This window comes from Tauraco erythrolophus, chromosome 4 (genome assembly GCF_009769465.1).
Source record: "Tauraco erythrolophus isolate bTauEry1 chromosome 4, bTauEry1.pri, whole genome shotgun sequence".
Lineage (NCBI taxonomy): Eukaryota > Metazoa > Chordata > Aves > Musophagiformes > Musophagidae > Tauraco > Tauraco erythrolophus.
In genome coordinates, this window is record NC_141468.1 from 38,795,619 (window position 1) to 38,809,591 (window position 13,973).

Consider the following 13,973-nt stretch of genomic DNA (forward strand, 5'->3'; position numbering starts at 1 on the left):
TGAATATAGTTAGAACTGAAAATTGACTTTCTTATGCTGACATTCTCTAATTTTTCCTAAGCTCTCAGAGTTTCAAGGAAAGTGAAATGTTTTATCACAAAGAAACTTACTTTTCTTCCTTCACTCCTGTATACCTTTTCATACTCCACACTTTCCATTATTTAATATTCTACATGTTCTGTGCTATTATCCGTCTAGGCTTCATGAAAAGCTAGGTAAATACCTTCCTTTTGTACCTGCTTTTCAAACCTTTATTCTTCAAAGCTGACTTAGCACTGCTGGGATGGTTCTAAGTATGAAACATCTGCATCTCTGTAAAACTTGCTAATGTCTTATTGCAGTCAGTCCTCCTAGCAACACTGTATAACAAATTTGGCCTGTTTTCCCTTTAGCTGTGTTCATTAAAATATCTCAGTGCATATTGTTCCGTTTTTGTATGCACATTCTCCAAGTCTCTACCTGGCTGAGGATAGAGTAGAAAGATAAATTTCTTTCTATTTCACTGATGTTCTAAATTTTTAATCAACATTTTAAACATTTTTCTAGTCTAACTCATAATTCTTCTAATCACTGTGGTCCTAGAAATTGCATGTGTAGCTAGCCTAATATTGCTTCCACCAGCGAAACTGAGTTGGCATTGGTTAGGTAAAAGGTCACTGAACCTCCTTTGCATGGTCTTGCCTCTGTCTTTTGGACAGGAATGGGATTGCAAGCCAGCTATGGGGCTGAATGAGAGGAGATACTCATTGATGTTTAAAAAGTGCAAAGCACAGCAGAAATGGTTTCTGCAGCTTTGTACATCAAGATATTTCAAATATAGCCAAAAGAGCCCAGGTAAATGAAAAAGGAAAATGTTACTGTCATGGAGAATTAACAACATCCAAGCAATAAGTTTCAAAGGCAAACTACAGCTGAGGAGGCTCAATAATCTTGGTTTTTATTATAAATCAAAATGACATTTAGAAATTAATACATTTCATGTAACTTAATTTACACAAAATGGTCTTCTAGTAAGAGACTGGTCTGTTTATTATTTCATGTCATTCTTCTTTCCCAGAGGCTTTCATGAAAGCATGTCAAGCTATTACATAAAATAAAATTCAACAAACGTGTGTGTATGTATAATTTACTAGAGCAGAAGTCTGTGCTCACATGAGGGAATTAAATCAATATCTCCAACAGGATGGTTCAGAGTGGAGTGCTGCTGTGTGCAGCAGGACTCTGGGTGACTGTTAGCTCTTGGTTGTTAGGCTCCAAGCCCTCCCTAGACAGTGGGCAGCGGCTGGGAGCTCTGTACCTAGGAAACCCTGCACGTAGCAACAGTCTGCATCACAGCGCCTCACCTCTTCCCTGGCTCTTGGCCTTTCCAGTACAGCTTGGCTGTATTGCATCAGACCAGCAAAGCTTTTGCCCCTAGATAGATGTTTCCTATAGACACCTCACAAAAATCTATTTATTTGGGAGTAATTTGCTACAGGAACAAGTACATAGCATAATCTGTAGCATATGTGGCAGATCAGATATGGATGACTGGACAGAAAGGTCTGAATGCCTCTTTAAAGCAAACCTCAGCTCAGAAAGTCAGTCAGTCATAACTCAGGAAGTGTCAGAATGAAAGCTTCCCATGTATTTCAACATGGCCTGCGTTTGTATGCATCATAATAGTTTACATGACTATTTAAAGGTTTTGCATGGTTAACTTCTTTATGGGTTACAAAAGATTCTGACTGAACAGCTACTTAATATTTTATTTTATTCTTTATTTTCAGTGTATAACTGCAAACTTCCTGACTGCCTAACACAGAAACCAATAATAAATACAGTATTTTGTATTTTCTTCTTTAGGTTTTTTCTGGTCACACATGTGACACTTGTGTTTCACAGACAGGGGTGAAGTTGTCTACATAAAGTCCCTTTGAGGAAGGGAGATATTTTTCAAGCAAGAATATTGGTACATACTGTCATAGTTGTCAAAACTGAAAATTAGCTGTAGGTGTGCAGACTAACTTCAGGTGTCTCATGCTAAGCACCTAGAAGGTGAGGGGAAAAAAACCTATCTGGGAAAAAAATCTTGGTCAGCATCATATAGGAGCACTGGGGAAAAAATACCTCACAAACTGTTAGCTAAATTAACCAGATCTGGATGAGATTTAGAAGCCTCCAAAGTTCTTAAACCTTTCATTAAAATTGGCAGTGGGACAGGGAAGACAGGCCCAGATGAGTACCCTTATGAGGACAAGGCTGGCACAGGTCCACAGTCGTGTATTTGGCAGCTGCCTTGCCAGTGAGCGCGTGCTTAGCTCTGAACTACCCAGCACATGTCTCTTGTTTCCTGGGGAGGGACACGGAGTGGAGGAGAAGCTGGGGGCTGGGGAGGGAGTTTGGAAATAAGCCAAAGGACGCCAGTCTGCTTGTCACTACGATACTGCACCGATTCCTCTGCTGACAGAACAGCTTGGTTCTTTGTTCAGTTCAGAGCTCTGTTTTCCTTGCATCTGCCTATTCTGCCATAAATTAGGCAGGGAATGTTCTGGCAGATTGGCCCTATCGTTTTCCCTCTTTCTCAGTAGTGACCATCCTGTGTGTACTTAATCAGATGGTTTCTCAAGAAGAAAAAGCATTGTCTAATTTAAGATGCGTCGTAACGCACAAGCATACGCGATAGCAGCAAGTTGAAGTACTACAGGCAATCTTAATTCCACTGTTTCTAACCATTCCTTTCAAGTGGTCAAATTTCCAGACTCTTCCTCAGCTTGAAGAAGTTACATAGTTATTTTAAAAAGATAAAAAGTAAAATTTTGATAAAAGGAGAGAATTTAATGCATGAAATTATATGGACCTTTTACAGTGCCTTGTTTCTGATTTTTGTTGTTAACGCTGCTGGTTATTCTGTTAGCTCTAGTAATGTGTTACCTTCTGCAAATCAGACACTATGGAGAAACTGAACCCACACTCTAGTGGCTTTTGCAGCTGTCTTTAAATTTTAGAGAGACGTAGGCGCGAGGATTCTGACTTCCTCTCTATGTCAGAAAAACAAGAACAGCATGACTAGAACAGATACATATCTAGACCAATCTGCTGTTTCTGTTGGATTAGTGGGATACCTAAGGAAGAGTGCAAGGCGACACAGTGATGTTTTTATGATATGGTCCTTCAGCCTCCCAGTTTGCATAGCTCGTAAAGTTCTTGTACCACAGGTTGTCATTGGCTTGTAATTGATTTTTCTTCTAATAATTTTGCTAACTGTATGTTGAATCTGTGTAGATTTTAGCAGGCAATCCTATGATTCTAGGATTATAAGCAAGGTATGTCAGAGTTTATCTATTGCGTGAAGAACCTTCTTTGAATTCCGCCCCTCCCCACCCCCATGCAGTAGAAGCAGATCTGTTAAGCAAAACAGTTCATGATGAGGACCCATCACCCACAGAGTGCTCACTTTTAAGTGTTTTGTTTCAGAGTAGCTCTAGTCTGGCTTCCTGTCATGCAAGCATCTACAAGAGCTTGGAGTACATTTTTTGGTTTAGTTTCATCAAAAATTAATCCAGTTCAATGCACTTTAAGGCCAAATGTGAACCAAGGTTTATAAACGGGGACATCTAAAAGTTTAACTTGAAAAGCCAATGTCTGATCCAAACTAAAACACTGATGTAGGCACGTCAGCTGAAGAAGTTGATTGCTGCCTAAGTAGGAGACCTTTGCTCTGTCTGTCCCGCTGAGGAACTTGGCCCAGTAACTTAGCAGAAGCATAACCCAGCAAAGGAAAGGAATTTGAATTCACTGAGCGGGGAGTCCAGTAAGTACAAGGAAGGACTCAATAAATGAGATAAAACTTCACCAGAGAAAACTGCATGACTGATGGTTAGCATAAAATTTCCAGTCAAATGACACAAGATTTACAAATTTGCAAGCAGGTAAGGTAGGATCTTGTAAAGTATTGGGTAATTTTCATGATTGGATCACTTCTGGACATTTCATCTGTAAATAATTTTTATGTACAATGGAAGAACTGCAGAAAGTTCTGAGTTTCTTAAAATTACTGTTTGTAAAATGGGTTTGTTCTCTTCCTAAAGTTAATTAAGAATGAGAACAAATGTATCATTTCAATTATCAAGGAAAAAGACAAATTAAAATTAAGTTTTTTACAGAGGTACTGCTGAAAATTAAAAGTCTCTTATCTTGCATAGTGAGAGAAAAAGTAAAATATAATAAACTGTGATCCCCTGATACCCTCACAGACTCATATGAAGAGATATTGTGACTTTTGGACATATAAGACAAGAGAGATTACTTTGAGATGCATATGAAAAATGATGTTGGTGATGCAAGTTCTTAATCAGGTCCATCAGTTGTAACTCTTCAGTTTTACTGTTTTACTACTTTTTTCCTCTGAATCAGTTTTATCATCATTATTCATTAAGATTTTATTCTAAAATGTTAAGTAATAACTTAATGTAATGCATTTCCCCGTACTTATCTCCTTACAATGTCGTGAGTTTAAAAGTGTAACATAGTATGTTTATTTTTAGTACACCTCCTGATAATCTCTCAATTCAAGAATTTCAGAAGAATGAGAATATTGATGTTGAGGTAAGGAGACTATAACTACTATACCGTCGAACATAATGAGATAGTGACATTCACAGATTGCATTTGGTTCTGAAATAAGTTTTTGACAAGTTACACATTCATTATTTTTCCTGTGATACTGTTTTCCTTTTTGAAAACAAAGCAGGAAATGCACAGGCTCAGAATTGGGCTGCTTCAGAGTTTTGCAAAAAGCAGGAAGTGGCATGCCAAAAACTACTTCTTGTCCACTCAAGTTCGAAACAGTGTAAAGTGGCCAAACCAGGATGTGTTTCTGTCCCTAATCCATTAGCTGATTCTTACTTACTGTGTTATAGCCAAGCCATTGCACAGGTGGTTGTAAACCATGGAAGCAGCTGACAATTAAAGCTAAAAACATGACGTTGTTGCTCTCTAGATGTGTTCTCAGTACTGAGAAGCTTGTGCATAAGTGGAGAAATGATGTCTTGTTTGTGCAGTACAGAGACGGCTGTAACTGTGAAAGAGATCATGTTTGGTTGCGTAAGGCCGGAGAAAATTTGGAGAAGATGATACTTGTGCTGAAGAGGGACTGGTCTCCTTTCACTCGAGGCCAGAGATGTGGCAGAGCAGGGATCAGGGGTACAAAGGCATTGCCAAGAACACGTGGCAATGTCAGTGTGTTTGATTGTCACCTCTCCAGAGCGGCAGCTGGGACACACAGAGTTCTGGATGAAAAGCAGGAGTGGTTCTGTCTGCAGTGGGCAGAACTCTGAGATCTAATGCGTTAATTTCAGGAGATCTAAACTCACTTTGTTCCTGACTGGGTCATCAAGACCAAGGATAGAAAGCGTTTCAGTTAATGTGCATTGTGTTAAACTCATTAAGATAATTAACTCACTTGTTCTGCTTTGCAGGTATCACATTGTAAGCGTGTGATATATGTGTTAGTGTCATGGTGAGGATATTGAATCGGGTGGAGGGAGAGGGAGATTCCTAATGTTAGATTTTTCTCTTCCTAAAACCATAAATTCAGTTTGAAGAATATGCTTGAAATGTCAGCGGAAATCTGAGTGATAACTGCTTCAGAAACTCTGAGAAAAGTGGGGTGGAAAAAGTTTATTTCAAGTTTAGTGTTACAGGCAAGACCACAATTTTTGGACATATCTGCAAATTTTACAAGTTAGCATTGGAAGATTTTGTGAATTTTTGTTAGGCATGTCTCTTTTGTTTAACGTTTGTCGTCTTCTAATAGAATTACAACTTTAATATTCAGAAAATGCATTTTAATTTATTTTAGGTGGTGCAGCTTATCAGCACAGAGATACTGCCATACGCTAATTTTATTCCTAAGGAATTTGTTGGTCAGATAATGACTATGCTCAATAAAGGCTCAATACATTCTCAGTCATCCTCCTTTACAGGTATGGTCCCCAATTGACAAAAGATACAGTGTTTAATCTGCTAGAAAGTGATGAAGATGTTGAGGGTACTTATTCTGATAAAGACTTTGAAGTTCCATGGCATTTATTCGGTATAGACTGATATCCAGCTTGTTTCTACAAACTGTATTTTATTTCACTCAAGTTGCCAAGCATTCCTAGTAATTTTTTAAAAATTATTTCCTTGCTTCTTGGTCAGTATCGTACACAATATTGTACTGGTGTTAGTTTATATTTTTACTTTCTACATAGTTTGTTCTGCATCATGCCAGCTGAAATAGTTCTAACAATAATGTCAGACAATTGTGAGACAGACATAATATCCTATTCTTAAACACTAAATGACTTTAGCATAAATATATGGCGTACCTAATCAGATACCTTCTCTGCCTTTAAGAAAAAAACATTTATAGCTTTTTGGGAAAGATGAAAAAAAAAAATGGACGTAAGCCATTACAGAGAAAAATTTTTGGACTGTACAGTACCAAATATTAGTACTTATGATGTAGAACTGGGGTTGCTGGGTTTTAAAAATTTATATCTTATATTTTATTAAAGCAATGTAAAGTAGGTGATACATTATTGAATGTGTTGCATATTTTATCTTTTATTTTTGGAACTATTGTGATTATTGCACAGTCACCTCTTCTTAGAATGGATTCCCAATATTTGTTCATATCACTTTTAGTCTTTTTTAATACTAGAGGAGTGATAACCTTTTTGCAAAACGTAATAAGCTGATTGAAATGCAGCATTTAGTGTATTGGCATGTGCACTGCTCAATTAAATATGGCATTTTACTTTCACAGAAGCCGAAATAGATATTCGAATGAGGGAGGAGTTTTCTAAGGTGTGTTTTGAAACGCTGCTCCAGTTTTCATTCAGTAACAAAGTCACAACTTCTCAGGAAGGCTACATCTCTAGAATGGCACTTTCTGTGCTCTTGAAAAGGTCACAGGATGTATTGCATCGCTACATAGAAGATGAGAGATTGAGTGGCGAATGTCCTCTTCCACGGTATGTACGTTGTCCTTAGGAAATCAAAGGTAGTACCAGTGCTTTTTGAGAAGAAGGTTGTGTTCAAAACATCACTCAATCATTAAAAAAATATTGTTTGGGGTGAAATTTAAAGCCAGGGAAGCGTCTGTGGGGAAGACATTTCAAAGAAAATGTTGATACCAGTTTTCTATTGAAAAAGCTTTAAATGATAGTGGTTGTCTTCAGTGCTGTTAAGTGGACAATAAGAATACGACTTAGTAACTAATGTTTTCAGTTACTGCAACAATGTTTCTGACATAATACTTCTGGTTTCCTTTTATTCCACGTAGAGCTAGGTATAGTTTCTAAATTGAGAGGTGGAGTCTCTTCAAAAATAAGAGAAAATATCCAAACAGCAACATTGTGATTCATTACTCAAGTAATTGTTCTTGAAAAAGAAAAATTAACCAAATTACCAGGAAATTCTTTTAAATGGGAACTTAAATTTCACTTAACTTTTGAAGGTTTTGATCATGAATGATGAAATCGACTATTTCCATGTTACAGTTAATCATGTACCTGAGTATTTCATATTGAGATGTGTGTGCTGTTACTGTTTCCAGCATCAAATTTAAAGCTGTACTAGCTAACAGCAATGATGGTAGGAAAGTTGAAGGCAAATTATTAAAATTATAACCTTAATCTCTCTTCTGGTACGCTTCATTGCAGCTGTTTCCATTACATGTTTGTTTTTTTTTAATGTTATGTAAGTTTCATAGAAGACTTACATTCTTGAGTCAAAAATTAGTAACTGACTGTTTTCATTTTTCCTTTTGTAGGCAACAAGTAACAGAAATCATATTTGTTTTAAAAGCTGTCAGTACTCTCATAGATTCACTTAAAAAAACTCAACCTGAAAATGGTAAGTTATTGTTAAACAACTTGGTTCTAAACAAGATAACATTATGTCTGCCACAAAGACAAATTTATTGTTTCCTGTAGTAATTTTCACACAAATTGGAAAGACAAGTGTAATCTGTAAGATTCAGTATTTTGTAATTCTGTGTATACGTAGGTGGCAGGTAGACTGAAAAAAAAACCCACAAAGTTTTTCCAGTATACCTAAAGGTATAAGATCCTAAGATATGCTTAGTAAAATAGAAAACTTCCATTTATGGCGTCTTTTATTAGATAGAGCTTGGTGTCTTCTAAAAACAAACAAAAATCCTTCCGTAAAATTTTCATAGAATTCTTAACTATATACAGCCTTGCTAGATCCTTTTTCTTCTCCTGATACCTTTATAGGTTGCTGTGGATCATGTTCATAGAATCGTAGAATGATAGGTGCACATAGGTGCACCCTGCAGTTAGAGATGTACAGGTCATCTGCATGGGTAGGCTGTTAGATGCTTAAACTTGCTGTCTTGCTTTCACTCCCTTTTTGCTTCAGTACCTCCTGTCCCCCGTATTGAGAAAGATGTCTTTGCTCTTTGATGCACAAGTAAATGAGCAGTAAACGAGTAACTAAGATGTAGGTAAAGAGCTGAATTAAATGGAAGACCTCAACTTCATTTACGAGCATGTGTCCTGTTCTTCCTGTAAGCTGCACCTACTGTATGCATAGAGAGTCCCCACCAGAAAACAGCATTGCATATACAACACTTCCCTCTAACCCTCCACTTTTGATATTATGAGGAACAGAAGAAACTTTTTCAATGCTGAAACAACCAGCCTTTTCGGCAACACACGGGCAGGTGGGTTTCCCGAAGGAGGCGGTGCCTCACTTGTGGCATAAGTGAGCAGCCAGGTTTATTATAATGTGGTTTCCAAGGCTGATGGCAAAAGGCTGAGGGCAGAACTATGCCAGGATACATAAAGCGTTTTGGCGAGCCCTGAAGGCAACTGAAGTGCTACTTTGGTGGGCCCTTCTCTTAGAGGGGTGGAGTAGCCAACTCAGCTGGACTGTTCCTCACATCCCTCTTCCTGCAATAAGAGAAATTCTTCACCTAGTCCATACATGGCAGTGATTGCCAAACCTCCTGCTACTTTCCTATGAAAAGAACCACTGGACAAATTAGAGAATCACTTTACTCCCACTTCTTCTAGCTTTTAATAATTTTATTTCTTTAAGAAAATTAGTAACATTGCCTGAAATCAGTGGTTTGCTCCCTTTTGAAAATAGAGATAAACAAGGAAGTGACATAATAAATAAGATTCATGTGACAGTGTTTAATTTAATTTGTTGGACTAATGAACTTTACCGCGGATATTTTTTGTTTTGGTCCAGTGCTTCTCCCTCTGCTTTCTATAGCTTTTGTAATCTGGAATGATTGAGATTAGTAGAAGGCCTCATTGCTGACAAGTTTCCAAAAGTGAAATGTGCATCCAGTTCAATTTTCGGTCAATAGCTGAGAAAAGCAGGCAGCAAATGTGTGTGTGTGTGTTATGGATTTAATAAAAGTATTATCTTCAGTTTGTCATTTCTTCATCCAGAGAACACAGTGAATGACTCATAGGTAGAAACACAGGTGCATCGTACCATTTTATTGATACCCTCTCTGGTTTCCAGCCACTGCTGCAAAAGAGACCGTGGCTCTTCTGTAAAACTCCTACATCCTGAGAGCTCTGTACAGATGTCGTCGTGTCTATATAGCAGTAGGTCCTCACGTTTGGGCACCTGGATGTGCCCTTATTTATACAGGTGTTGAAAAAAATGTATTGTAAGAATTTGGACAGCAGTAAGTGATTTAATCTGTTCTTTTCTTCATTGCAGTTGATGCCAACACATGGGCACAAGTTATTGCTTTGTACCCGACTTTAGTAGAATGTATCACCTGCTCATCCTCGGAAGTGTGCTCTGCTCTGAAAGAGGCACTGGTTCCCTTTAAGGACTTCATGCATCCACCAGCATCCAAGGTACAGAATGGAGAGTCTTGACCCCATAAAATGTAAAACTTTTTTTTTTATTTTTGGAGGAGAAAAAGTATCCAAAAACATTTGTTCCTGAGTGAAGTTTCTCTGAGGAAATCTCTTGTGACTAGTACTTTGGCAACCAGTGCTGTCTGCCTTTTAACTGTACTAACAAGAGCTCAGTAATCCACGAGTACAGGCTAAATCTCAAAGGTTCCAGAGTGAGTAGCAGTGCAGACCTTTAATAAATTTAACTGAATAGTTGGAATCGTTTATAATCTAATGTACTTGCTACAGTATCTTGAAGTGGTGATTGAAAAGTGGGCTTATGTACAGCTTGTTGTGTATGTGTTAATGATGTAATTAAAAAGATTTCAATTCAGTCAGATTTATTAGGCTGGTGTTTTGCACCCTTTTTTTGAAGTACGAATTGTACTAAAATTTTATGCAAGATGGTACTGTAACATTCCATTTATCTGTAACCAGCCTTTGTAAACAAAGGGAACTGATATACTTGTGTGTATAATAAATGGTACAGTTCTGTATAAAATAGTTGCATTTATTATTTAAATTCTTTTAAAAATATTGATAATGTTAAATGCTCGAAAATGTATTTATTATGAATAAGTTGTATGCTTGCATTTTTACTTACAGTTTGCCTTCTAAATTGCCAGATATGCTCATCCATATCTGATCATGTTGTTAGTTTTTGCTTAATCGAATGTATTTTCTCTGTGGCCATTGGACACTTAAGAAAGGGTCATATGACAAAAGATGACAGCAAGCAGTCAGTAGTCTGCTGATCTCAAACTTCAAAGTAGTTGACCTGAAATAAGTTTGAATATGCAGAAATCCACTGTAGCACTTCAACACTATCATACCTCACTTCATAATATATTTGTTTCAGGACTTTTGTTCTACTCAACTCTATCCATTTTTGAGGTTGCAGCCTTGCTTTAAAAAAAAAAAACATATTTGAGGGTTGTTAGCCTTTTTTGACCTTCTTCACAGGTATCAGTCTTTGAATCAAGAAAGTGATTTCAAATATCTGAAATACTTGGCTGTAATATTTTGTTCAATAATTTTAAGTGCTTTGTTTTGTAATGTCTTTTCAACCCAAACAAATTGTTCTAATCTTTTAATTATAAACTGTGTCTGATAAAAAACATGAGAAGTGTATTTTTGAAAATAGTTACTCATTTAGAACCGCAGTAGAATTTGTCATGAAGTAAACGTGAATTTGTTTCACTTAATACACATTTAATAGTATTGTTTTTAAAGTTTGTGACTTAGCACTTAATTTTTTATTTAATTAATTATTATTTCAATAATGTTTCACCTGTATTCACATATTAATTTTTTTTAACCTGTGGTGTGAAAGCACAAAGGCCAAATGTAAAAAAAAAAAAAAAAAAAAGACAGGTGCCTTTCTATGGATTTCAGAATTTCAGAGCTCACCTTTAGGTTTTTGTTCCTTACAGACTTTTGTAGATATTAAAAGATATTATCATGCATAAGAAGTGGTATTACATCTGTTTGCTTTACACGTTCCTGGCTGAAGGGACACCGATTGGTACATGTGACTAGGATGTAGGAGTTGTAGGAGCTTCAAGTGGAAGGTGTGGCGAACTGGTCAGGGTTAGAAATACCCTGTGTGAACAGTGTTACACAAGCTCAGCTCTGAACAGCTTGCTCTCATAAGGCTCCAGTATATGGTCCTTTTCAAAAGCTTTCTGTTTCAAAGGACGATAAACATCAAGATCTGTCACGTTTCTCTGCGAGCAGAGTTGCATGGAACTTAATCGTTAAGCGGGAGTAGTTTTGAGAGAACACACAGTTTACATTAAGGAAACGAACGCTTCCCACTAATACAGTTTATGTCAAAGTAGCTTCTTTGGAGAAGCAGTTCCAGTATACTGCAGAACTGGGTCCCACATAAAGATAACAATGTTATCCGTACTCTGAAAATGAAAACCTGGCAACTGCTCGCCTAATTAGTGAAAGAGAAGTCAAGGTCTATGAGGTCATTAAAGAAACAAAGCGTGGGGCAGGAAAGAAAGGTATTAATTTGGTTTAGAATATATTATATTAATGAGAATTTCTGGAAAGAGGTGTGCAGACCAAACTGTGGGTGAGTTTGTTTCTAATTAGTTTCTAATTGATTTTTCAGTGATAACACAGATGCGTTCTTTCTGTCCAATGAAGCAAATCTTCAGCTTTATCTGTATTTTAAAAAGGGGGTGTATAAGTCCTTCCTGACTCTAGGGCTTAGAAAATTTACCAGCTGTGGACATTCATCTTCAAAATATTTTGAAATAAACTACCAATGAGCTAACTTTCCTTCTTTTCCTCTTAATTACAAAATGAATAATATCTGTGCTGTTTGAGCATGTTTTGGACCTGCAAGCTAAGGTTGACCATATCCAAACCACTTCCTTCTATTTTGTATAAATAGTTTGAGAACTGAAACCAAAGCTACTTACTTTAGAAAAGAGGGGCTTTGCTGACTAATTTTGTCCGTGTATTCCCTTTACTGTGCCTTCTAGTCCAGCACTTAAATATTTCTTTGAACTTGAAGTATCAGTTTCTTTTTTCTATTTATACTTTTTACTAAATATTCTAAGGGCTTCTTTGATGCAAACAGCATTTTTAAATATTTAAATTCCACATTTTCATGTTTCTAGCAAGGTAAACCTTGTTCCTGAAGAAATTTAATTTAACATTACCTATTGAGTAGACCCATGTGCAAGTTCTTTCCAAGTCTGTAGGGTTGCTTAGTCATGAGAAGTAAAACACGGGGATGTTTTCAGGATTGAGGTCTGCATTGCGTCACTGGAGTCAGCTAGAAAAGCAGCTGACTGTATAGACATATGTCAGCTGGAAATTAGAAGATAAGCATTAATTGCTTATTGAATGTAACCAGAGTCTTCACTTCTTTCTTCTTTTTTCCGACATTAAAAATTATACGGATTGGGAATCCAAAGAGAAAATTTGAGGGTTTTACAGATTATTAGTAGGTTCATATCAAGATTTTGGATTATTTGGGAAAACTTGTATGGCTCAATGCCGTGACCGTTGCCTTAATGTACATAAGGATTTAAGGTCACATAGCAACTCTGATTGAGAAAAAAAAAAAGGAAGAGATACCTCAAGCTGGGAACTTCTTACAAAGACTTATTCTTAGAAGTAACCTAGAGTAGTTACTCGCGTGTCATCAGAGATGCTTATCTCACAGTTTTGTTCCCTTGTACATGTGCTTGCTTTATTGGTGAATTGTGGAATGTTACTGGACGTTAAGCCGCATGAAATACATGGTCACAGCTAGTTATCTAAAAGAGCAAGTAGGAGTACGTCTGGGAAACTTCAGTAGTTTGTTATCATATTCTGCAGATAGGGTTGGGTTTTTTTTTTCACTCAGGTTGAATTGTTTCTTCTTGCTGAACGTCACATCTTCTCATAGCTGGCCTTGACCTCCTCAGGCAAGGTATTTTATTGAGGTTAATGCCTTTATTTTCCTCAGCACATGGCAAACACAAGTACTAGTCATCAATGTATTCTACAGAAATTCGTTTAGAAGTTCAAAATACTACTGTTCTTGGGGAAAAAAAGCATGTTTTCTGCTCAGCTGTTTCTGTATGGCTCAGTTCTTTGTCTTTCACTACTTGTTCTCCTCAAATTTGCAGCTTGATACTTATTTCGTATCTGGGCAGGCATCTTCTGCAACCTTCGATTTGAAATGCTCTTGAATAAGGTGAGGCCGTACAAGTGAAAGAAGGAATTGCTGAGCACAGTTGCGTTGTGCGCAGTGCACGTTCCGATCGTAGGTACAGCTGCGTGCCTGTAAGGCTGTTTAGAGTGGAGCGTGTCAAAGTTACGAATAAGGCAGCTAGGTTTTGTTTAAACTGAGATCCAGACTAGTGCACAGATAGGGCCTACATCTGTAGACATACAGCATTTAATTTCCATCAGCAAAATATTAATTGATAGAATATTTGTATTCCCTGAAAAAAGTAAATTTTAAAAAAGTAGTTAGGTGAACTTCTGTATAGGTGAAAAGACTTTTTTTCCTAAAACACTGGCTGATAACAACTTCCAGTAACT

General features: G+C 37.0%; 1 protein-coding gene across 6 annotated transcripts in view; it reads left to right on the forward strand.

Moving 5' to 3' along the window:
• The window catches only part of MON2 (MON2 regulator of endosome-to-Golgi trafficking), an 88,054-nt gene that overhangs the window by 66,899 nt on the left and 7,182 nt on the right, over positions 1 to 13,973 (forward strand). For 3 of the 6 annotated variants that reach the window (XM_086610819.1, XM_086610818.1, XM_086610821.1), the window contains 5 exons: positions 4,527 to 4,587; positions 5,843 to 5,966; positions 6,794 to 7,001; positions 7,802 to 7,884; positions 9,736 to 11,275. In XM_086610819.1, the coding sequence (XP_086466945.1) occupies positions 4,527 to 4,587; positions 5,843 to 5,966; positions 6,794 to 7,001; positions 7,802 to 7,884; positions 9,736 to 9,899 (640 nt within the window). In that variant the 3' untranslated portion in view covers positions 9,900 to 11,275. Of the gene's footprint in view, positions 1 to 4,511; positions 4,588 to 5,842; positions 5,967 to 6,793; positions 7,002 to 7,801; positions 7,885 to 9,735; positions 11,276 to 13,973 lie in introns of those variants that run through there. The other 3 variants (XM_086610817.1, XM_086610816.1, XM_086610820.1) reach the window with 2 other exon arrangements.